The following is a 24507-nucleotide window of genomic DNA, read 5'->3' as shown; positions in this document are numbered from 1 at the left end:
AACTGGACTGAATTCATCGACCGTCTGTGCTGCTGAGGGAAATGTGTGAAGCGTCCATGTTTTACAATATTCAGCTTCTTTGCAGCAGCATTTGAATCATTATCAGCTGGTTATATATGACTCTGGACAGACATGGATGTAAACTGCAACTGCAGCGTGATTGGTTCATGGATGCATGCGGCCGTATGGTGGTAATTCTGGTTATTTGTGACACAATTCAATTGTGTTGTCAATTATAGTGGTTTAATGACTGTAGGGCACTGCATGAATACATAGTCATTACATCAAATGAAGCAAAAATATCTATGTTGGCACTGGAGGACTATTTTTATTGCAGAGTTTGAAGGGTTAATATCTTGACAAATAGTGTTTTTTTTTTCAAGCATTAGCATGTTATTTTGTCCCAGGTGGACAGCTGATTTGATATCTCTGTCTGTTCTGTGTTTCAGGTCTGAAATAGCTGCAAAAGGAGAGGTGAGATAAAATACTTGTTCTGCTCTGTTAAGAATACGCTCGAGCGTTCTCCGGATAACACCTCAGTGTGAACTCGTAGGCTGTTTTTTGCCGCGTCGTTCCATTTTTCTAAATCTGTTTGATTTGATGAGATTCCTCCTGTGCAGTAACGTCTGCTCGGTTGCGATGTCCCTGAGTGATTTTCATCCTTTTTCTCATTACTGAGAAATGAAAGGCAGCTTCCCCGTCTGCTGTGAAATCTCACTGTGCTGCCTTTTGTCTGCGCTCTCTGCGCCGCTGTGTGTCATTTTCTGTAATATCCCTCCCAGGGCAGCGAGACGTTCAGATGTTCGTCCATCAGCCACAGTGTGCGACGAAGTTTCCAGACTTCGCCAGATAATTGCTTTAATGTTTCTGTGCGACTCTGAGTGACGCTGCCGAGCCCCGAGGGCGTCCCCGCTCGTCACAGGGACAGGCGTGTTCGCAAAGATCAAAGCGTCATGAAAATGTCTTTATTCTGTCCGTCCAGTAAATGTGGCTTTTCTTCAGAGTCAGCTGCCTGCAGAGAGATCGTAGCTTCCCTAACAGCCGCACAGCTGATGACTTTATAAACATGCATTGCTGTGATTTTGTTTGACAAAGTTTGAATGATTTAGAACACAAAATGTACCCGTATTAAAACTGATCCCAACACAGTCCGTGCTGCGTACATTAAACCCTGCAGAATTAACATTCGCTTCATTCATACAGCCTCCGACGCCACAAATAAGAGACAAGCTGATGTGAAAGTGAGCCAGCAGCATTTTACAGCATGCAATCGAACCCTAAAGGCATGGCCAGACGTATTTATGTATGAAGCGCTTTCATCTCAAGAACACCTTGAGGGAATTTCTTCAAATGTGGCAAAAAACCCCAAAACTTCCACTTGGACTCAGCGCTGAAGTGATCAGAGTTATGTGGTCAAAGGTCACTGTGACTTTGCATCTGTGTCACTCTCTTGAACACACACATACACACACTTTCAAATGTCTTCAGGGAGTTTCCTCAAATTTGGCACAAACATCCACTTGCACTGAAGAATGAAGTGATCAGACTTTGGTAGTCATAGTTCAAAGGTCAAAATCACTGTCACTTCATCTCAAGAACAACTTGAGTTCATTTCTCAAAATTTTGCTCAGATGTTCACTTGGACTGAAAGACTGTGGCAGCTCAGTGGTTAAAGTCACTGTGACCTTGTGTCCGTCTCGTTCTCTGACACAAAAGGTTTCTCAGATTTGGCACAAAAATACACTTGAACTCAAGAATAAACTGACTAGATTTTAGTTGTCAAAGGTTACTGTGACCTCACAAAACATGTTTTTAGGCCACGACTCAAGAAGTCACACACTAATAATGACAAGATGTCACACAAATGTCTAACGGGATATAATGATGAAGAGATGATATTTTATATTATCCAAAAGGTCAAAGATCAACTTCACTGTGACATCAAAATCAGCAATTTTTTCTGTGAAGCACACGCACGTACGCATGCATGCACGTACACACACACACACACACACAAACACACACACACACACACACACACACACACACACGGAGTCACCTGCCAAAGGTTTCATGCTGTACCAGAAACCGACAGCAAGTGGCAGTAAAGCCCAAAAAACGCAGCAGAGCACCAGCAGAGGAAAAAAGAAACAGACTTTGAAAACATGATGTGTGTAAATGCAGAACACGGCGATGCTGATGATTGTTGATTGTTTGTTTCTTGCTCGTTTTTTCTCCCCCGCACCTTCCTGTCTCTCCGCAGCTGGTGTACCACAGTCTGCAGCTGGTGGCGTTCACCGTCCTGGCCGTCCTCATCATGCGTCTGAAGCTCTTCCTGACGCCCCACATGTGCATCATGGCCTCGCTGATCTGCTCCAAACAGGTCTGTCTGAGATTCAGAACAGGTTTTTGTGGTCTTCCCGTCACAGTGTTTTCACCTGTTACCTTTATGAGCCTAGTTTGTTGAGCACGCGTCCTGTAACGCTCTCTGTCTCCGGTGGGTGTCGTCAGCTGTTTGGCTGGATCGGGGAGAGGTTTAAACACCAGGCCGCCGTGTTTGCGGTCATGGCTATTATGGCCATACAGGGAGTGGCCAACCTGCAGGCGCAGTGGGGGATCATCGGAGAGTTCAGCAACCTGCCGCAGGAGGAGCTGCTGGACTGGATCCAGGACAACACCCGCCCTGGTGAGTGATGCCACCTGCTGCCATGGCAACAGTGTTAGTTATTCGGAGTTAGTGTTCGTTATATACGCAGCACCACGAATAATAGTACTAACTGCCTTTTTTGTCTTCTTGGGTTCGGTCTGTGCAGATTCTGTGTTTGCCGGAGCTATGCCCACCATGGCCAGCGTGAAGCTTTCCACAGGTCGGCCCATCGTCAACCACCCCCACTACGAGGACGCCGGGCTGAGGTCAGAGCGGCAACAGCAGCACCACAGCTCAGCCGAGGACTTTAGATCAAACCTTTTTCCTTTTTTAAATAAAGAAACGCACCCCTGTGATGGCTCATTTTTACAAACAGCAGACAGGGTGTCTTAATATTTGTAGTTTCAATGTCCAAATCAAGAGTAAGTTTATCTGGTTCATTCCAGTTGTGTTGAGGGTTTTATCAGTAAAGTTATGTACGTTCAAAGGGCTTGTCTTTTGGCATTTTGCCTAAAATATTGGCCAAGTGGAAATCGGTCAGCCGGCCGAGAGCTGAGTATCACACAGTCAGATGTCTGATGGAGGACAGAGGCAGATTTCCATTTCCAGATTTGGGCAATAATGTTGACATTTATTTACAACTCATTCTTACGTGCTGGAGAAAAAAAACGCAAAAAAGTAAATCAGTGATAAAGAAATAGCCTAAGCCCTGTTACTGGGGCTCGATATGAAACCACAGCACTTTGCAGCATTTCATCATCCCTCTATCACCTCTGTGTCGCCTCTCTGTCGCCCCTCTGTCGCCTCTCTGTCGTCCCTCTGTCGCCCCTCTGTCGCCCCTCTGTCGTCCCTCTGTCGTCCCTCTGTCGCCCCTCTGTCGCCCCTCTGTCACCCCTCTGTCGTCCCTCTGTCGCCTCTCTGTCGTCCCTCTGTCGTCCCTCTGTCGCCTCTCTGTCGTCCCTCTGTCGTCCCTCTGTCGCCCCTCTGTCGCCTCTCTGTCGTCCTCTGTCGCCCCTCTGTCGTCCCTCTGGCACCCCTCTAGATTGCTGTAAAGGAGCAGTCATCCCATCACTTATTATGTTTCTTGGCGTGCTCACGCTGTGTAACACACGTTCTAATGCAGCTGTGTTTCCTCGCAGAGAGAGAACCAAGCTGGTGTACTCCATGTACAGCCGCATGTCCGCAGAAACGGTGAAGGGGAACCTGATGAAGCTGGGAGTGGACTTCTTCGTCCTGGAGGATTCCTGGTGCACCAGGAGAACCAGGTACCTCAACAGCAGAAGAGGCGACGTTATCCTCAGCCCGCGATCATTCCCAAATCGTGGAAAAAACGTGAAATACGAGCTGTGTTCTCAGCCCTGAGATTCGGGGCGTGCACTGACATTACAGCTCACAGCAGTATTTGACATGTTAGCGTCGTTCTGTTCGGGAGTTTGTGACGATGTTCATTTTGGCAGCTAATTTAGATGAAGTCTGTTTTTAGACAGAAATAAAAAATTAACCGATGCAACTAACAAACTGCACTGATCCAACCATCCAGGCGGACACGCGCCTCTCGTCTTCATTTTCGTTAAACAAAGTAACAGTAAATCCTTTGACAATTTTGGTTATTTGGCAGTTGCTTTTATTCTCAGAGTTTCCTCCAAGAAGCAAATTATAAGATTTTGATTAAACTGAAATGCAGATGTGGTTTCTGTTTCTGCTTAACGTGTTTTTCCTCTCCGTCTCTCCTCTTCCTCCTCCTCTCCCTCTCTTCGCCCAGGCCCGGGTGCAGCATGCCAGAGATCTGGGACATCGAGGATCCCGATAACGTTGGTAAAATTCCTCTCTGCACCCACATGTCCAGGAGCTCACGGCCTCACTTCACCACCGTCTTTTCCAACGACATTTACAAGGTTCTCAAAGTCCCCAAAGCCACTAAAGCTGTCAGATAACACAGCGTGCCGGACTGCCGGAGCTCCACACTCTGTTCTCTCCACCACGTGTTGTTTTTGCAGGCTTTGACCAGTCACTGCCATCGCTGCTTTTTCCTCCACAGTTCCTCTCTGCAGCGCTCTGACTCCCTGAGCTGAGCGCCGGACGAACAACGGTCACGCCAAAACAGTCTGCCGTGAGCCTCTTTGCTCTCGGCGTCCTCTCGGTTCTCAGTATTAGCGACTCAAAGGAACGCTGCGTTCCACACAATCATCCTTACTGCTGCAGCTTTGACACCCGGCGGCGTTCCCATCACGCTCCCGTCGGTGCCCGAGTGAAAGCCAAAAGGCGTCGTAGCTCTTCATTTAGTCCGTCGCATCGGTTCTGTTCTAAAGAATCTTTAGTTAAGGAGACGTCGTCCTCGGAGAAAAGCTGTTTGTACGTCAGCATTGTTTCTGTCAGACTTTTTCTTTGACTTTGGCTTCAGAGCTACATTTTGTCTGGCGGGACCGATCAAAGATGTCCACATACTGTGAAGCAATACCCTTTGCGAACTCGACAAAAGCCGACTTCTTCTATTGTTATGCACAGTGTTGATCTCTGAAAAGATTTTTCACTAGTACAGTATTTTTATAATTTATTGGTGTGGGTATTTTTATGCAAACTTCAAGACGTTTATTTAGAAGCCAACAGTGTTTGAAGAGTCGGGAGGAAAACTCTGCCCTCGTGTTTGGAAAATCTTTTTAACACATATCGTTCAGCCTCGGCGTCCAGATGAAGAAGATTTTTAAACAGATTTCACATCGCAGAAAAGCTTTTTTTTCTTAATTCCGATATAAACTGGCAGAAACACGTTTTTTACGGCCAAATAAGTAGACTTGCTCTAACTGTGCCCCGTAACGTTTTTGTAAATACTGAAACAGCTGTTTTGTAAAAAAAGAAAAGAAAAAACAATGTACAGCCTTTAAAAGGTGCGTTTTGTCTCTGGAATTATTGTTTATTGCCAAAGGAAGTCTTGTTACTAAAGCTGCATATTTGGGTGCTGTAGCACACGACACGTGTTTGAGTGATGGAGAACCTTCAGCGTGAGTTCTGTAACAAATAATCCAAACGATTCGTAGCAGTGCGTTTTACGTCAAACGGTAGCAGTCGTAGGTTTCTTCAGGTTTCTGGTTACAGGGCGCACAAACGACCGTTCAGTGTTTCAGGAAGTACGTGCTTTCTTTCCGAACGTTAGACGAGAAGATCAATAAGTCAGGTCTGTACGGTAAATAAACGTTTGAGCCTGGCTTTGTCCCCTCAGCTGTGGGATTTACAGGCTTTATGTGACGGATTTTTATCTTTAATTACATGAAGGATGTCGTTTTTCTGTAGGCCAACCCGGACGCTAACATCGCCATCGTTCCCTCGTCAAAAAGCCCATGGGATTTTTGCACTGGATTTTAAATCGTGCAGAAATGAACTCCCTTGTGTCACTTACGCGTTTTGTTCAGCAAGATAATCTTCTCAGATGAACACCAAATTTCTGGTTTCTGAAGCCTAAATGCATTTGCCAGAATTTAACAGTTACGTGGCCGCCGCTGTGAGTCTGTAAAGCGAACTTGGGTGCTGCTCGGCGTGATGATGTTCTGCAGTATCATTTAGTTACTTATTAGTTATTTAGTCTGTAATTGTTTGCGAATATTTTCTGATGCATTTTATGTCGTAGAAGAAAACGTCTCTAAAGCTTGTGATAACCGCAGACCTTTTTTTAGGCTTCTGACCAAAAGTCCTTTAAAAAACGTCAACTTTGAGATGAAGGCGCTGGGACTGCTGAAACACTGACTGCTTTAAGGTCACATTAAGTAAAACTACACTTTCTTTTTTTTAATTAGATTTCTGTGCCGATCCAACAAATGAGAAATAATCTGTGAATTAATGAACTCTTCGGCAGACTTTGTTTCTTTGTAGAGTTTCCGGTCTTTGTGCTGAGATCAGAGGCCGTAGCTTCACACGTAACAGACGGATGTGAGTGGTATCCGTCTTCCCGTCTAACATTTGTCCAGAAAGCAAATGAGTGTCTGAGTTGGGCGGATTTCCTTTAAGAGGGAAGAGTCGCCATGTTGGAGGAGCAGCAACAGCTTGAATTTAAGCAGCCGCTGCACAGACACTTGGCAGTTTCTGTCACGTGTTTTCTCTCAGCGTGACGGCTTGTCCTCCACATTGATTGTCAACTACTTATCGAATATAAGATTGTTTTTGTTTTTTTAATTTCTAAAAAGGCTGCAAGTTTCTCTCAGCTTTAATGTCTTTTTTTGTGAATGAACTTGTAAAAGGTTGAAAACGTTTCAGTACAACGCACCTGAGTGCAGGTGACTTCATGGATTCGGCACCAGAATGAGATGAAAGTCCTGCTGTGGTGGGACGAAATGTGCCGGAGCGAGATGAAAAATTAAACGTTTAATCTGTGAGATTTAGTCCGTCTGAACTGGGAGCTGCTCGTTTGTGTTCCCCTCGTGTGCAGACTGAAGGCGTAGAAGTGATCCTGTCAGCCAAGTGCCCGTTTTTAAGGAGTGGGGCTGTCGTCACACTTCCTGAAACACTTTGACGTCAGTAGTTTTTTCCTGTCGCAGGCGTAAGTGTGTTTCAGATGTCTTTTATAATATTTGTCTATTTTGTTGGTATTTTAAAAAAATAAAATATTTGTCATCAGAAACTGTCTTTGTTTGTCTTTAATGTATGTTTAAAAAAAATAGAAATCAGACCGTAGTTTAAGTGGAAAGCGGATATTTTTCCATGTTTTTGTGTCTGAAGACACTTTATCTTCTCGTGTTCAGTTCGGGGATTTTGCGCCATTTTGGGGGACACTCTCGTCTCACCTTTAAGCTGCGAGGAGGCAAAAACGGCGCCGAAAAAGTGTCTGTATAAACAGGACAGCCGGCAGGACGGGTGTGAGACGAGGAGGCATGTCGTCAAAAAACAAAAAAAATTCAGTATATAAATTAAGTATAATGTTTGTATGTAATGTATATGTATTAATTAAGTATAGGGCCACATGTTGTTTTTTTTGTTTTGTTTTTGTTTTTATTCATTTTTTTAAATTTTTGGCTGAGAACGGGCACACTTATTTAAAACTGTCAATTACACCATATATTATAGCCCAATAATGCTGAAAACATAAATGTGAAGCAAAAAGATGTGAAGCGACAGAATTAATGTTTTCCTCAGTGTTTGTACTTTTTACTGAAAATATACTTTTTTTTTCATATGTACCCCTTTGTAACCCTCAGTAACTGTAACTGAGCACAATTACATATATTTTGTAATTTAATTCTTATAACAAGTTACTCCCAAACACTATGTGGTGTAATGTAACAAAATAATAATACTTTGTTACAGTACTTAACTTCTTTTTGGGAGTACCTTCGCGTTCCTCGAGTTTTTATATTTCTGTTTTCACTTTTACGCCACTAAAAAAAAGACCTTTTTTTTCTTTCAAATGTCTTGTAGAATATTTTTTAGGAAGATGTATGCTACAAGGAAGTAATGTCATAATTCTCAAAATGTTGACTACTTTTTTTTCTAATACCAGCATTTGCTTGTACTTTTACTTTCAATACTTAAATACATTTAATATCCTAGTACTACTTTTGATACTGAAGTACTGCAAATATCAGACATTTTGAAGGTTTCACTCAAGCAATATCCTCCACTACTCCCCCACTGCCAACCCCATAGACTGTAAAGTTAATAAATATATATTTATACATAAGTATTTATATACTTCACAGTCTGTGGACAACACTGATCTCCCAGTTACTCAGGGAGGCTGAAGGTAAAGTATTGGTAGCTTCAGGGAGGGTAAAAATGATAATTTAAAAAAAACATTTAAAAAAACGACTCATCCCTGCCAGCCCCTTCTGATAAATTAACAACAGTCCCTAAAGAAAAACGAACCAATGAATGCCGTTACTTTGTTTAGTAGGACATTCTGATTGGTTTGTTTGTTTGCGATGGTGAGTCACGTGACCATTAGGGTTTTAAAAAATAGATATTTTTTGACCGTTAAACATTTGACTGCTCGACTTTTATTTTGACCGTTGCAGATGTCTAAATTTTATATTTATTTGATTTTTTTTACCGTTTTTTTTGTTGTTGTAGTTTTTTTGTTTGTTTTTGAGTTGAGGACCGGAAATGGCGAGGAAGTTTACAGACAAAAACCGAACAACATGGATTTTAAAAATGGAGCAGCAAAGACACGGCTAACAATAAAAGTACAGCAGAGACATCTTGTCTCGGATAAACTCTGTCGACGGTCTTTACTTTTATTTTCAGAAGTCGGCAAAAACCACCGCGAGGACAGCAGCCTAACCACAGCCGTTACCGGAGGACTATACCCGGTACCGAGCAGCAGACACCGCCGGTTCAGCTGTCCCACCTCGGCAGAGACCAGCGGCGTCAAATGGGACCGGAGGACCAACATGACACCGAGCCAGAGGACCACATCCCGGGAGCAGCGGGTAGGCTACCGATTCACCAACCACTGAGTTCACTGTGACCTCACAGGGCTCCCCGCTGAGCGAGCAGCTCAGTTTGGGGTGACCGCCATGTTTCTGCAGCAACTCTGTCCACAACAAGCTATCAGCTGTCCACAACAAGCTATCAGCTGTCCACAACAAGCTATCAGCTGTCCACAACAAGCTATCAGCCGTAATCACGAATGAGAGGCACAGCTACCGGACTTTGCAATATATAAATAAACCAGGAAAGGCACCGTGAGTGCGGACCTTTGCAAAACCAGATGCTGTCTCACTTAAAAGTTAACAAAGGTGAAAATCATTTTTGAATCCACCCCGTCGATTAGATCTGCTCTGAAATGCAATGCCTTCTTTTTCGGCCGTGTTTCACCCTTCTGACAAAATATGTCAGTAGTTTCTCTGTAATCCTGCTGACAAACAGTCAAACTGAAATCTACCTGGTCAAGGTGATAAAGTGCCAGAAATGTGAAAGGAAATGCTGCCGGTGATCTCTGAGATAAGGACCCTTCAAACTGACCACTTTGTCTGAAATCTCCTTCTCTTGCAAGATCACTATCCAATGAAATGGCATCATTTAGTCTCCTCTGTGCACTCCTCCTCAGGTGTTCGAGTTTCCGGGAGTCATGTGAGGACGCACCATGAAATAATAACCAAATTTCACGTAATACACACTCATTTGTGATTATGTGCACAGTGTGATACTTCGTCTTCTTTGTTTCTGGTGTGAAACCGTTGAACCAGTACTTCCAGCAGGTATTACATTTATCAGAAGTTTCACCCTCAACCTTAAGTTCTCCGTATTAAAGCTTTGAAAGTGACTTCCTGAAGCAGCGCAGATAGGAGCCGTGGTTTGACGAACAGCATCTCTGCATCAGCTGGGTCGTTCTGTGAAATCAGGGCCTTTGTTTCCTCAAGATAGTAACTGTTATGATGGTGGTGACAGTTAAGGTGAACATAAGACCATTTTCATGCAAGCATGCTTCCCATCCGTCAGACTGTTTGTACGACAAAGTGCATGTTTAAAATAATGAGCGTATGAGCAGATTAATGGATCTGGATTATACGGCTGCACAAGCGCGTCCAGTTGGGGATGTTTTGATACAGTTGTGCTGTTGGTAAATGCTGACCCCGGCATGCCAGAAAAATGTTGTCCTCACAAGTTTAAGGTAACACGTGGTGAGTAACTGGAAACATTTGGTGACTTTGTGGATGAAGTATTCTTTGAAACTCGAAATGATCAGACCAGTAACGATAAAATGAGATGAAAAAATGTCTGTTCTAATTATTTAATTGTATTGATGACAACCAGTTTTATCCTGCAGCAGGTGAAAGTTCACAAAAAAGTTAGTATTTAAAAAGACAATTCAACAGCATTAAAACATGGCTAAACATACTATGATGCACTGAGAAGTGCTGTAAAAAAATCTCGATGTAACAAGAATGTAGCCCATAAACTGTCCTTAGCATCTTCACAGCTTTATGCTAAAAAAATCCACAATGCAGTAACGGTCACAGCTGCAGATAATCAGTGAGTTTACAGGGAAGGGATTTTTTTTCTTCACGCATTGCGTAGTTCTTCTTAATCCAGACGGGAGCCGTACACCTCCACCTCACACAGACTCAGGAAGTCCTCTCTTTCTGGGATGACTACGTTGACGTAGCGACCGTCCGTCCCGTTACACTGAAACTCACCTACACCACCTGCTGGGATACTTGTGATCACAGCACATCTGGAAAAAGAAACATAAATTAATATGTCACCTCCAAAAAGATTGGCCAGTGCTGCTTTAACAAGGAGCGCGAAGCTGTGATGGAGTAAAACTTTGACAAGTAAAACCAGATAAATGAGATGGAATAACAGATTCTAAAGCGTGATGTCGTTGAAAGCCAGGTTAAAAAGGTGTGCGTTAGCTGACATTTAAAAATCAAAAAGCAGCAGTTTATTCCAGCAAACACACGGTCACTCATGATTGTAAAAATACTGAACATTCCTGTGTGCAGGAACTTCACGTTGTTATCAGCAGCGTTATTACCTGCTGCTGTCCGTTAGCGTTTTATCTGCTCACGACTGATTTAGTCCAAGCATTTTTTAAGTGACGCCACCCGTGCGTGTTGCATGTGGACCGCCTGTCACTAAAGCGCTGTGCCCTTAATTATGCGTAACTTTAAGCCTTATTAAAATATAAATAGATTGGTTATTTAAAACCATCCCCCGTAGAGTTGTCAGGAATGTAATTTGCCGTAGAGACCAAAGCAGTTTTTTATCGCAGGCTCTAAACACATTTTTTTGCGCTGTAAAGTCGGGCGTTTGAACACGGAGATCTGTGAGGTTTGACTCTGTTTTGGAGTCAGCCTCAAGTGGCCATTAGAGGAACTGCAGTTTTGCCAGTTTTCTGTGTTGTCTTCGTTTTATATCCCCGGAGGCTGCGGTCTGGAATGGCAATAGTTTTGCAGGTATTTGGTGTATAAATATTGGAAAGACTGAAATTTGGACTGGATGATGGTGCGAGACGAAATGTTAGGATATCACCAAATGTGATTCATCTTTAGGGGAGCGTGAATGTTTGAGCAAAATGCAAAGCGGTGGGCTGACTGCTCATATGGCTAAAACCATTTCTGAAAGCTGCTGTAAATTGTGTTGTGTTGAAGAAACCACAGATTTAAATCACTTGCTGTAAGCTACCTGGCATTATTGTTGCCGTTGTTTTCCAGAGAATCTCCGATGCGGATCTCAGCTCCGTTGAGTCGCCCCGACTCTTCGTCTCGGTTGGTTATCTTAACAGAAAACACTTTGTGGGTTTTTCCCAGATCCAGCCGCCACCAGGGCCCGATGTTGTTCTTTGTGTGCGTGCAGGAGCCGTGCTCCCATTTGCTGTCGGGATTCCCATCAATGGCGTTGTATGCTGCACCGAATTCATACAGTGAGGACTGTGAGGCCTTTCCGTGGACCGCCAGGTTCTCTCCTGCAAAAACGACACACGTACTAAAGTTACCAGTCACACGCTCTCTCATAACAACGAAATCACAGCAAATTGTAGGTTTCATTATGAAACATGTATGTGTTCTGATGCAGAGTTTTTTTCTTGCAATGCTTCATTTCATTTCTCTTATGACTCACTGAGACGATGGGATTTATTTTGCGGTCCTAATGCACCAGTAGGATAAACACAGGATTAATCATTTTTAATACAATTATTTTGGAATAAATGTTAAATTTATGATTCAATTACAGAACAGCTAAATGTATCACACAGTTGTGGTGAATTTAACTTTAAATGTAAAAACACTATGATTACTAAAGCGACACTCATCAAATGTGGCTTATGAGCATAACCTTTTTATAACCTAAAAATGTATTATCTGATTGTGTTTTTCTGCTGTTAAAAGAATGAAAATCACTCCGTACTGTTCACGTGTAACAGCTTAAATTCTCACCAGTTGGGGCACGGTACCCGTAGACTTCCACCTCACAGACGGTAAGAAACTTTTCGTAACCCGGTACAACCAAGGTCACGTAACGTCCCTCCACTCGATCAGTGAAAGTCAGAGTGCGCGATCCGCCTTGAGGAAATTTGTTAATTTGCCCGACCCTAAAATAGAGAGAGAGAACGTCTTTAGAGTAGCGTGAAGATGAAAGTTGTAACTGAGTGAAATTTTGATTCTTTAAAGTCAAAGTGTTTATTCTGTTTACGTTTCACTTTTTCACTTTCACTTAAACCACAAGTTATTTGCTACATTTTACTCCATAATCGAAAAATTTAAACCATAACTACTAATCTTTTTTTTCTTTCAAAAGATGATAAAACCTTATATATATATATTACTAAATTGTTTCGTAATTATGTTCCGGATTATGTTCAGGGACAACATTTCTTTTGGTTGTTGAAACACTACATTTATGCACTGATATTACAGTGAGGTTACATGGAGAACATTTTGGTGAACTTTAGTGATATATATATTAGAGAGAGAGAGAGAGGGCGCTGTATAGAGAACATACATAGAATATTTTCTTACATCGGGTTTTTGGCACCGTTTTCTTCCAAAGAGTTGCCGATGTGAACCTGTACCCCGTTGAGCCTGTATCCGCAGCAGTCTCCTCTGTTGGTGATGATGACGGAGGTGACGATGTAGGACTCCAGCAGGTCCACTCTCCACCAGGGGTCGTGCTCTTCATCCGTGTGGGTGCATGATCCGGAGTGGAAATGACTGTTACGGTTTCCATCGATAGCGGCGCTGGCAGCTCCAAACGCGTGCTCATAACGGTCCGACTGCGTTGCTTTTCCACGCAGGGCCACGTTTTCTAGGATTGAGACAGTTAAAATGCATCTTTGAAAAATAAACCATAATTGAAGATTGTTTATGAATTGTGCCTCAATTTATAAATATGGTGGTCCAGAGTAGGGATTTCACAATACTGAAATTACTAATTAATATATATATATATATATATATGTATAAAACTTGTATCACATGGGATATAGAGACAAGGTTCTCAAAACTACATACTGGACCTTTAAATTATCTTTATACTCAGTACATGAATCCCGCTGGGAGTTTTTGCAGACAAGTTCAAAGAAAGCAGGATTTTAGTTTGCTAATTCATTCTAACTATAATGCGACATTTGGAAAACTTTTTATTCAGAACATAATTCTGCTGCAAAACAGATAAACATGAATAAATAAAAAACCAAAGCAATATCACAGATAAAAGGATTTAGGAGCAAAAGCTTCTGACAGTTCAACTATATATGTTTGAAGAAACTCTCAACTCTTCTTTCTACCAAAACCAATGGTTGTGTTTTTCACTGAGACGTCACACTCTCTCAGATCAGACTTACCGTAGGAGGAAACCGAGCACGTCTCCAGGAGGAGAAGCAGAAGGAAAACACCAACTTTCATCATCCTGGCTGACACAGACGAGAGTCATTAATAGACATATTTTAATATATTCTTCTTGCTTTTGACTATTAGAAAAGTGATTTCACATGAAATGTTGGATGTGTTTGATTTCGAGGTTAAGATAAGGTAGAACTTTGTTTCAGGCGGGCCGCTGCGTCACGGCTGATCCCGCTGAGCAATAGACATCATTTACATCATCTCTAAGCTGGAGCCGTTACCGACCAGAATTTGTCAGGAACTTGTAGCCCGATTTTAGGTGATATTTTAAAATAATCATTCAATATATTAAAAATGTAGAAAAACCCGTAAACAGAATGAATGAATTTACATTATGAATGCTTATGATTTTGTCATTGCTTAATCCTTACGTCTACTAAACTTAAATTTTCCAACCTTGAAAAATCAAAATCTTAAGACAAATAGTCATATAATAGACATTTATTAAACATTTTTTCAACATTGAATAGCTCAGTGGGATGTGTCATTTAATACATTTATTGTTTAGCCCTTGCATCCTGAGCTTTCATATGAAATTTCATAGCTGTGTGAAGAAGTGTGCAGATTTTACAGCCAAATGACTAACTGTCAGCTGTGAAAGTAACTTTCTGGACTAGCTGCCGATGGCGAGCCAGCCGCCGAGCTCACGGCTGTGCGGCGTCCGATTGCACAACCTTGGTGCAGAGAGGATGTGAGCGGGAAAAATGCCCTTCCACGTCCTGTGTGAACCCGATGTAAGTCTTAGTTTTGATTCGTACTGATGCTGTTGAGATCATTAGATTAAAGAGTGTCCTCTTTGCTGAAATTTGAGGTGTTTCAGATGTGCTCATTTAAACCGTCAGGCTGCTAGAGTGTTGGTGAGAGAAACCAAAATAGGGGCGTGAGACAAGAAAAGACAGTGAGCTCTGTCCCTGAACGATATTCTGTCCTTCATGTGAATGAATGACTGAAAAGAAAAAAACCTCAGAAAAGTCTGTCAAAAAGTCTGAATGAGCAGCAAGAGGATGTCTGATGACTTTTATTTTGGACTCAGTCCACATACGGGACTAAGCCTCTGACAGGGACACGTTAGCCAGGTCGACCTTTGTGAGAATTGTTTTTAGTGCACGCATCCGTTTTGTGTATTTTTTGTAACTGTGTAATTTTTAATTCTTATTCTTTACTCTTATTGTCACAACTTACCCCAGTGGAGAGGCAGGGGGAAATAATGGAGCTCCTTGAATTTGACACAGTTCATGAATTCTGTGATATAGTTGGAGAATCTTGAAAAATCGCTGCTTGTAGAGGACAAAAGAAAGATCTTTGTGCCAAAATCTGAGCGCTCCAACGCAAAAACTCGATGTCGGTTCAGAGACAAAGTGTCACAACCATACATGCGCCAAAAAATATTATATATATAAAAATATGCGTATGTCTGCCTGTCTGCAATTTCCTTTTATGAACCTTAAATTAACGTGGAATTGTCCGCCCGCCGGTCCGCCTCATGTCCCGCCCTCCACGAGCCCAAACTCACCCATAAACGGTCGTCGCTGAGCGCCTCGTGAATGTTAGTGAACCAGCAGATCAGTGGATTGTGCACAGTCGTGTTCACTGCAGCGATTTTACACACAAAAAACAGATGAAAAGTGAAGCCGTACTTGGTGATATATGAACAGTGAAAAAAGGTTATTATTTCACTTTGTTGTCGCTCTGTTTTGCAGTTATTTTATGGTGTCTGCGGCGAGCGCCACATAACGAGCAAAATTCAGCGTGGGATTTTAGCCGTCTTCTCATTTTTACAACTGAAAGGTGCTCATAGAAAAGCATGAATAAAAAGGCTGTTTATGATAAAGTGGATCTACATATTGTACTCGTGGTAGTGATGCTATTGTTTTTCATGACGATAATAGGGAGACAGTAACGGTACATATTGTACTTGTGAGCTACTGTGTCGCAGCATCGGTCCTGACGCTGCCGGTCCTGACGCTGCGTTGTTGTGACTGTCTTGACCTGTTGATGGTGCTGTATGCTACACTGGAAATGGTTTAGTTTATCAGGAGATGTTTGTCGTGTTTAACACTCACTGAATTATCACTGGCCCTATTGTGTGATGGTGGACACGTGTTAACGCGCACAGTAGCCTGTGTACAGATTCATGTCAACTGTTGTATGTTTCTGTGACATATTATTTGTGCTCTGTGCTCAAAATGTGCACGGGTCAGAGTTTTTCGACGGGTGCGCACATTCTCACATCAAGTTTGTTTTTAAGAATCACGACTTTTGCATTTGAGAGGCGCCCATTGGCTCCGTTTGTACATCTACAGAAGCTGTGTCCTCACCACAGCAGCCGCGGGTTCGATTCTGTCTCGACCCTTTGCTGCAGGTCATCCCCCCGTCACACTTCAGCTGTCCTATCACCAATAAGGGCTAAAAGTCAAAAAATAATCTTTAAAAAACAAAAAAAACGTTTCCATAGGAAGTGGCATACGCCTCTTTCAGGGCTCGTTTTGTGCGTACACAATGTTTATAAATGAGACCGCTGGTTTTCCACAAAACAAGAAAGAGTGCAAACACACAGTACAGTGCCAGTATTCATTTCACAAGGACAATTAAAGTTTGAATTATGTGCTTTGTCATGCTGCAGAGGTGCATCTTTACCTGCTGAAGGTTAAATGTTCGTCAGTCGTGAGAAGCAGCACTGAGATGATCTGATGCAGCAAACTAATGAAAAGTGTTGGATACCTGGATACTCGACAGTCCGATGATTCAGTGACCAAGACGAAAAACTTCCAAACTCCTAAAGGCCAAGCGATCCCCGTCCTCTTTATATGCATCTCTGTCTGCACCACTGCATCAGGGAGCCACGCCCAACCAGTCACTGGAAATCATGCAACTCCCATATGAAGCACTTATGCAACCACATCCAGGCGGTTTACTCCCATACACACAGATTTCACTTCCCTACTCATGAATTACGTTTGAGAGTTTGAGAGCCAAGAACTGTGCCAATGTTCACATCATACACAACAGCTTTTTCAAGAATTTATTCAACATTGACTCAAGAGTATAATCATTGAAGTAAAATTCAACAAGATTCTAACAATGCAGTAAAACTTCGCTCCACCTCAACCAGCTGTGATGTTAAAATGTGTCAAAGCATCAGTCATAATATTCCAGTTATATTATTCAATGATGACTTTTACTTTTGTACCCGGAGGCTGTCTTTACACCTGGCATTAACATGCGTCCTGGGCGGTCGTCCACAAGCGGACAGCTCTGAGTGCAGGTGTGAAAGCACCAAATACCTTTTTTCAGTCTTCTGTGCTGCGGGGGAAGATGTGTCTGAAGCATCCATGTTTTCACAGACATGTATGTAAACTGAGAGTGCAACTTTCCTGCTGCAGGGAGGCACACAACGGCGAGGCGGTTCTAGTTTCTCCTGATTTTTAGTTATAGTAAAATTGCTTTTAGATTTCATTCAGTCTGGCTTTGAATAAGTCAGACAGTCTTCATTTTAACATGCCTTAAGAACCCTGTTTTTTGCTGGATTTTGTCGGTTGCTGCAAACTTGTGCCGTCCTCGACAACAGCCCCCCATTATATATCAGACTTAGACCCATGGAAAGTTGCCACATTCACAGGAAAACAATACAACATCTGTAACAGTTAATGCTGAAAATGTTGAGTTGCAGATTTTTATTTTGCACAATGTGCACATTCCCTGAAACTTCTCTGTTTTATGTTAACTTAAGTTAAACATGTGTTGCAACATTTCTGATGCTCTGCAACTTCTGTTTTATTTCAATGAAAACACACAAACATAATCCAGCTCCAAAAGTTCCCCTCGAATCTAACTGTGCATAATATGAAGTTAGCATGGCGTTTAATCTTTAGTTATGCCTCATCCTGATTATGGACCCAGATGTGATTATTAATGTGCCTCGCTGACAACAGAACAATTTGACAGCAAATGAAAACTACAAAAAAAGAAATACTACGAGCTCTAGTGTTGTGATGGTGACACCACAGTGTGTACAACATGGAAGGAGTACTCTGATATTTTACCTGAGATATACATTCAGGATTTTCCTAAAAATCTAAGTTTAGACTCAGAAAAGTTGAGGCTCAGAGAAAAGTTGAGGCTCAGAGAAAAGTCATCCCTGTCGATCAGCACTCCCGACTGCCTGTTCGTGTGAGGTGGTGTGTTTTTCTCCAGAGACTCTGTCCTCTGCCTGGATGTCTTTACTTTCTGTGTTCAGGACGTTTGTGACGCCTCAGTAATACTTAAGATCAAACATTCACTGAATTTCTGGATGATTTTGTAACAAATAGATGAATGTGGACCTCTCCTGTCCTCTTTTGTCTTTGTGTTTTCATTGTTTGTTTTCTGCAATGTTACAATCCTGAGAATTCAAAGTACACACATTATCTAATCTAAGAAGTCTAGCATTATACGATGCACCTGAAAGCAAAGTTACAACAACACTGTCACTGACAGTAAACTGCGAGTGCACGTGACATATTTCAAGAGAAAAGGCAAACTATAAAAGAAAAACTCTTCAACAGTTGATGTTGGCAGTGCTGTAATGTAGATTCAAATGATGTTGTGATGTAATCTGATACCAGATCTGATCTTCATTCTTTCAGCTGATCCTGAGCTTTAAAAACTAAACTACAGTGTGTGTTTATGGGGATGATAATAATAATCATAATTGTAATTAATAGTTTTGGGGCAACGATGGAGCTCTACAGCACAGAGGAGGAAGATATATCAGGCTTTGAACATAATTACAGTGATGGTGATTTTGTTCTTTTCGTCAGATTTCTGGACGATAAGAAAACTTTGCTTCACCGTTTTCTTTGAAGCCCGATTTAACAGCAATTACTCTTTACTGCTGCTGTTTTACTGATTGATTTCTGCATTAATTAGGGCTTTTAGCTATACACAGGTTTATTTTATATGCACTGTAGCATCATAAAAATTTGCTGATCCTAATCTGCTTTAAAGCTGAAATGAGTCTACATCTACATATAAAATCATCAATAACCAGCAGCATGTGCCGTGATAAGATGTGCACATAAATATCTGTGTGGTTCACATCCGATCATATTCAGCAGCTCAGCAGAAGCAGCAGCTCCTCCTCTTCCTCTGGGTTTATTATCCCACTGAAGGTTTGTGGTTTTACTTGAATAATAAAGCTTTGAAATACTCACTTTGGAGTTTTTTAAATTTTTTATTTTGTCTCCTTACTGTGCACCGCCAGTTAAACCACACATTTGTAGTTTCTTCTTTATCAGCAGTTATTCATTTTATAACAGTTTTTGTTTTTTCATTCTGTTGCACTTTGGATAAGTCATTTCTGGATCAAAGGTTGTTGCAGGTCTGAGATAAATCACACGCAGAAATAATGACGACGGTGTTTGTGATTCTGTGACTGACTCTGTTTTCTGTCTCAGCCAGAACGATGAAACGCACTTCAGGTCTGTTTTTGCTCCTTCTGTCGACGTGCTCGGCTCACACCTATGGTGAGTATCATGTGACTATCTGTGAAATCTGTAATGAATCATTGCAGTCGCCCTCCACTCAAAAATATGTTTTACTGATTGTTCTGTGACTCGGATGTTTGAGCGTCACTGTGCAGAATGATGTTCGTGCAGTTCGACACCAGAAGGCTGTTTTTACAATCTGCTTCAGAGGTTACTGAGTCAAAACTTTTAATATTCATTTTTAACTAAATGCTACTTATTGGCTGAGACATTTATTTAGGCTAAAAGTTGCTGTTATCATAATCTTTATAATGACACAATGACAACAAAATGACAATATTAAATGAATCCTTGTAGTGATGAACGCACAGCAAATTATCTAGTCGGACAGCTGCAGACAGACAGCTGTAGACAGCTGGAGACGGACAGCTGCAGACGGACAGCTGCAGACAGACAGCTGTAGACGGACAGCTGTAGACGGACAGCTGCAGACGGACAGCTGCAGACGGACAGCTGTAGACGGACAGCTGTAGACGGACAGCTGCAGACAGACAGCTGTAGACAGACAGCTGCAGACAGACAGCTGTAGACAGCTGCAGACAGACAGCTGCAGACAGACAGCTGTAGACGGACAGCTGCAGACGGACAGCTGCAGACGGACAGCTGCAGACAGACAGCTGCAGACGGACAGCTGTAGACAGACAGCTGCAGACAAACTGCTGCAGACAGACAGCTGCAGATGGACAGCTGCAGACAGACAGCTGCAGACGGACAGCTGTAGACAGACAGACATTGCTCCCACTTTTAGAGTTGGGAGGTCCAGTACTCGTCACTGCACCAGTTCATCCCCTGAAATCACTGAAATATTACTGTATTACTGTACCTGACTAATAATGCTAATAAACATCTTTTCTAACTGATCTAAGTCACTCTGCGTGGACAGCAGCTAAAGTTACAGCCTAATTCCATATTGCAAATTACACTAAAGCAATAAAAAAGATATACAATATGTGAATTAATAAAAGTGTACTACCATCATCCAAACAATTAATTTCGTCAGCCATGTTTCTGCATGTATGACGTCAACTCGCCAGCTTTCCGAGTTCTTCCGACTTGAGGCGGCGTTTACATGAATTTTCCCCATCAGGAAATATTTTTCCGCTTAATCCGACGCTGAATGAATGCAGGGTTACATTCATCACGTGGACACAGCTGCTGCTAATAAATTCACTCGATCAACTTAAAAGGTGATGATATTTCTGCTGCCCCAAAGTGGCCAAAAAATGTGGTGTCAGAGGTTTTCCTGAAACAGTTTTTGTGTATTTCAACTTTCTAATTCACAGAAAATGTGGCCCTGCGAGGAAAAGCGACGCAGTCAGACCGGTTTGCAGATTTGTTTGGAATTGCCTCCAATGCTATCGATGGAAACCGTGAGTCTAACTATGGAGCCGGATCATGCACCCACACTGAGGAACAGACCAACCCCTGGTGGAGAGTGGACCTGCTGGAGTCCTACACCGTCACCTCCGTCATCATCACCAACAGAGGAGACTGCTGCGCAGAAAGGCTGGACGGGGCAGAGATTCACATCGGCAACTCTTTACAAGACAACGGTGCCGCAAACCCAGTGTGAGCGAACGAAAGGACTTTTTTCATTTGTAGATTGTTTAGCTAACGTAAGCCATCCAGATCAGTTACGAAACAAATTCCTCCTTCCCTTTTCTCTCTTTCAGGGCGAGCATCATTTCTCACATCCCAGCAGGCAGATCTCTAAAGATGACTTTTACCAGACACATGGAGGGCCGTTATGTGACTGTGGTCCTACCTGGTTTAAAAAGAGTCCTCACACTCTGCGAGGTGGAAGTCTACGGGTACCGTGCCCCAACTGGTAAGAACCGAACCGACGGCGTGGGTAAGAACCGACGGCGTGGGTAAGAACCGACGGCGTGGGTAAAGCCACACAAGATGTGATTTTATGCCTGTGCACCTGCTGTGTTATGTTTTCCGGTCCTCATATTCTTGTGAACGTGAAATTTTGTAAAATTTGGCGCTAACATCCACTTTAAGTTAAGCATGAGCTAATCACATTTGGAAGTCAAAGGTCAAGGTCACTGTGACCTTATCTGTCTCATTCTTGCAAACAGAACATATTAAGAACACCTTGAGGAAATGTCTTCAAATTTGGCACAAACGTCCGCTGAGACGGAAGGATAAACTGATTAGAAAGGTCTCTGTAGGCGGGTTTTCATTACAGATTTGCGCAAAACTCAGTGATGTTCTGCAACTTCTCTGAGGATAATATTCAAAGAAGCCTGGTGATGGATGTTTAAAACATTAGCAGCTTTACTTCTGTTGGAGCCACCACACTCGCCGTCGTTATTTCCAGTAAATGATGATGTAGGCTTATATTTTTGGAGAAGACGCGTATGAGGGATTTCTGGGAGATGTAGTCCACGATTTCACAGAGGAATTGTGGGTTAAAAGCTTTCTCAGAGTTATGTGATGCAATAACAGCTCTTATAGCTCCTGCTGCATCATGAGGGAGCCAGTTCCTGTGACCTCACAGCGTCATGTGACCTCACAGCATCACGTGACCTCACAGCGTCACGTGACCTCACAGCATCACGTGACCTCACAGCATCACGTGACCTCACAGCGTCACGTGACCTCACAGTGTCACGTGACCTAGAAAAGACTAAAACGTGTTTCCATTGCACTTTGATGAAAAAGGCTTTTCTGAGTTGCCTGAAATACGACCTCATGCAAGCGTAAAAACTTTTTGTGATAAATGAGAGTTGTTTGAAATAGACGAGTTTCCATGAGGCGTGTTTTGTATTCAGAGTTTCAGTTGGTGCAGTTTGATTAATGTTGTTACTGAAAGATCCTTCAAAAGTCATATCTAACTGAAACACATGTATCTTAAAATTAACACACAAAATAGTGAGACTCAGCGGCCTGCTGGTTTATTTTAAAAATGATTCACAGACTGTATAATTCTGAGTAAATTCTAAGATGAACAGTTGCTCAAAAGAGTTTACAAATTTGTGATGTATACTGTGGAAACTGACACACAGCACAGTTTGAACATTTAATGATGCCAACTGCTGCTGCATTTGACAGTTTTACAGTGCTTAACAGACAACTTTCCATGACCTCGAGCTCGTACAGTTTCTTCTGAAAAGAGCGACAGTGTGCAAAGAAGTAATTGTTAATTTGGGTTTCGGGTCATACGCAGATTGGAGTCGCTTTGTTCTGCAGAGGGAAGAAGGAAAAGTCTCAGTGCTGGTGTTTAAACTGTGTTTTGTTTGCAGGAGAGAATTTGGCGCTCCAAGGAAAAGCCTCTCAGTCGTCGCTGTATTCTACGGGAATCGCATATTTAGCCATTGACGGGAATCGAGACAGCGTCTGGGGCCATGGTTCTTCTAGCTGCACACAAGCTGACTTCAGCCCCTGGTGGCGACTGGACCTGGGCAAAACCCACAAAGTCTTTTCTGTTAACATAACCAACACTATCGATTCTGTCCCGCAACGACTTAATGGAGCCGAGATCCGCATCGGAGATTCTCTTGAAAACAATGGCAACAACAATCCCAGGTAGCTTAATGTTCATTAACGAAAAAAAACGATTAAGACTAAAAGAGAGGATTAATTGAGATCGGTCATTGGGTTTGTTTGAAACACATTCACATCCATTTTTAAAAATCTAAGAGGTATGGCTTAATTAATCCGGAATGTATATTTTTCAGATATTTTAGTACATTTATCTATTTATTCAAAGAGTATTTCATTGAGTTAAACTCATTTTTAACCCTTGCAGGTGTGCTGTGATCTCTAGCATCCCTGGAGGCTTCACCCACACCTTCCAGTGTAACGGGATGGACGGTCGCTACGTTAACGTGGTCATTCCTGGCAGGAGCGAGTACCTGACTCTGTGTGAGGTGGAGGTGTACGGCTCCAGACTGGACTAGGTCACACAGCTGTAAATCCATTTCACACAGGAGAGTTTCAGCTGATGCTCTTGTGCAGATTGTTGAGATCATGGCTTTAAGGTGAAAGCTGAAACAATGTTGTGTCCTTACAAAACAAACTGAAAAAAATAAAAATGTATAAGAATTAAAAACAAAAACAATAAAGTTGATAAAAAATACAAACCCTTAATAACTTTGATTTCAACTGTCTCATTCAATCAAACATATTCAATGCTTCTTGGGTTAATTTTTTATTATTATGAACCTTTTCTGTCTTTATGTGGTTTCGTTTCTTTTCATCATCTTTATTACAATCCTGAGAATGGAAAGCTCACACGTTATCTCATCAAAGCAGGAAGCTGAGGTTTACATGATTCACCTGGCAGCAAATCAGCAACATGAATTCATTTCTAAACGATTTCATCTCTGAGTTTGTCTGACCAGAAAGTACAGAGGTTCATGTTTGCACTGTTACATTGTATTTCATATGATGTTGTAATATATAAAGAAAATACACCAGATTTGGTCGAAATCTAGTATCAAGACCGTTCTTTCAGCTGAGATTTCCAAAAAAACACACACTACAATACACACGACTGTCTTCACGGTGATGAAGGAAAACTTCTCGCCGTGAAGCAGAGTGGCTCACTGATGCGTTTACGGTTTCTTTTCAGACAATAATGGAGATTTATGGCCCAGAGGAGTCAGATATATCAGACTTTGATTACACAGTTAATGCTTATTGGAAAGATGGTTGATTTTGACTTTTCATTGAATTTCTGGCATTGAGAAGGCGTTTTAGCCAAGCTCAGGATTTTTCTGTGCACATTTCAACATCATAAAAAGTTGCTCTCTGATCAGTTTTATAGCTGAAATAAGCCTTATCTACATGTGAGGAAAAAAGATGAGTCATCTGTGGTAAATCATCAATAACCAGCAGCATGTGCCATTAAAATGTGCACATAAATATCTGTGTGGTTCACATCGAATCATATGTATTAACTCAGCAGAAGCAGCAGCTCCTCGTCTTCCTCTGGGTTTATTTTCAACTCAAGGTATGTGGTTTAATAATGATGCTTTTGAATTCTCAGTTTGGA

The 24507-nt window shown here is 42.1% G+C and overlaps 3 protein-coding genes across 8 annotated transcripts in view; 2 read left to right on the top strand and 1 right to left on the bottom strand.

Annotated features, from left to right (window-relative positions):
• dpy19l1l (dpy-19-like 1, like (H. sapiens)) overlaps window positions 1-7256 on the top strand; it is a 30307-nt gene extending 23051 nt beyond the window's left edge. Inside the window, exons 15-20 of the mRNA XM_042489997.1 lie at window positions 450-474; window positions 2264-2383; window positions 2512-2686; window positions 2814-2913; window positions 3787-3912; window positions 4410-7256. Coding sequence (XP_042345931.1) covers window positions 450-474; window positions 2264-2383; window positions 2512-2686; window positions 2814-2913; window positions 3787-3912; window positions 4410-4581 — 718 coding nt within the window. The 3' untranslated portion in view covers window positions 4582-7256. The remainder of the gene's footprint in view (window positions 1-449; window positions 475-2263; window positions 2384-2511; window positions 2687-2813; window positions 2914-3786; window positions 3913-4409) is intronic.
• Window positions 7257-8627: 1371 nt separating this feature from the next.
• Window positions 8628-23589, top strand: LOC121945202 (fucolectin-4-like). 3 transcript variants are annotated; one of them, XM_042489263.1, is made up of 6 exons: window positions 8628-9060; window positions 19417-19481; window positions 20786-21071; window positions 21176-21330; window positions 22754-23036; window positions 23260-23589. In XM_042489263.1, the coding sequence occupies exons 2-6, from the start codon at window positions 19421-19423 to the stop codon at window positions 23408-23410; spliced, it is 936 nt and encodes a 311-aa protein (XP_042345197.1). In that variant the 5' UTR covers window positions 8628-9060; window positions 19417-19420; the 3' UTR covers window positions 23411-23589. The 3 variants fall into 3 exon arrangements, with proteins under 3 accessions (XP_042345197.1, XP_042345196.1, XP_042345198.1); XM_042489262.1 differs by having other exon boundaries at window positions 19413-19481; XM_042489264.1 differs by lacking the exon at window positions 19417-19481.
• LOC121945201 (fucolectin-1-like) lies at window positions 10336-16829 on the bottom strand. Of its 4 annotated transcripts, none has more exons than XM_042489258.1 (6): window positions 16699-16829; window positions 13920-13984; window positions 13096-13381; window positions 12514-12668; window positions 11762-12041; window positions 10336-10808 (listed from the first exon to the last, which is right to left on the bottom strand). In XM_042489258.1, the coding sequence occupies exons 1-6, from the start codon at window positions 16788-16790 to the stop codon at window positions 10658-10660; spliced, it is 1029 nt and encodes a 342-aa protein (XP_042345192.1). In that variant the 5' UTR covers window positions 16791-16829; the 3' UTR covers window positions 10336-10657. The 4 variants fall into 4 exon arrangements, with proteins under 4 accessions (XP_042345192.1, XP_042345191.1, XP_042345195.1 ...); XM_042489257.1 differs by having other exon boundaries at window positions 16615-16828; XM_042489261.1 differs by having other exon boundaries at window positions 13920-13988; window positions 16699-16716.
• Window positions 23590-24507: the final 918 nt, after the last annotated feature.

This window comes from Plectropomus leopardus, chromosome 7 (assembly GCF_008729295.1).
Source record: "Plectropomus leopardus isolate mb chromosome 7, YSFRI_Pleo_2.0, whole genome shotgun sequence".
Lineage (NCBI taxonomy): Eukaryota > Metazoa > Chordata > Actinopteri > Perciformes > Serranidae > Plectropomus > Plectropomus leopardus.
Note: the sequence above shows the minus strand (reverse complement) of the source record. Positions and strands in the feature narration are given on the sequence as shown.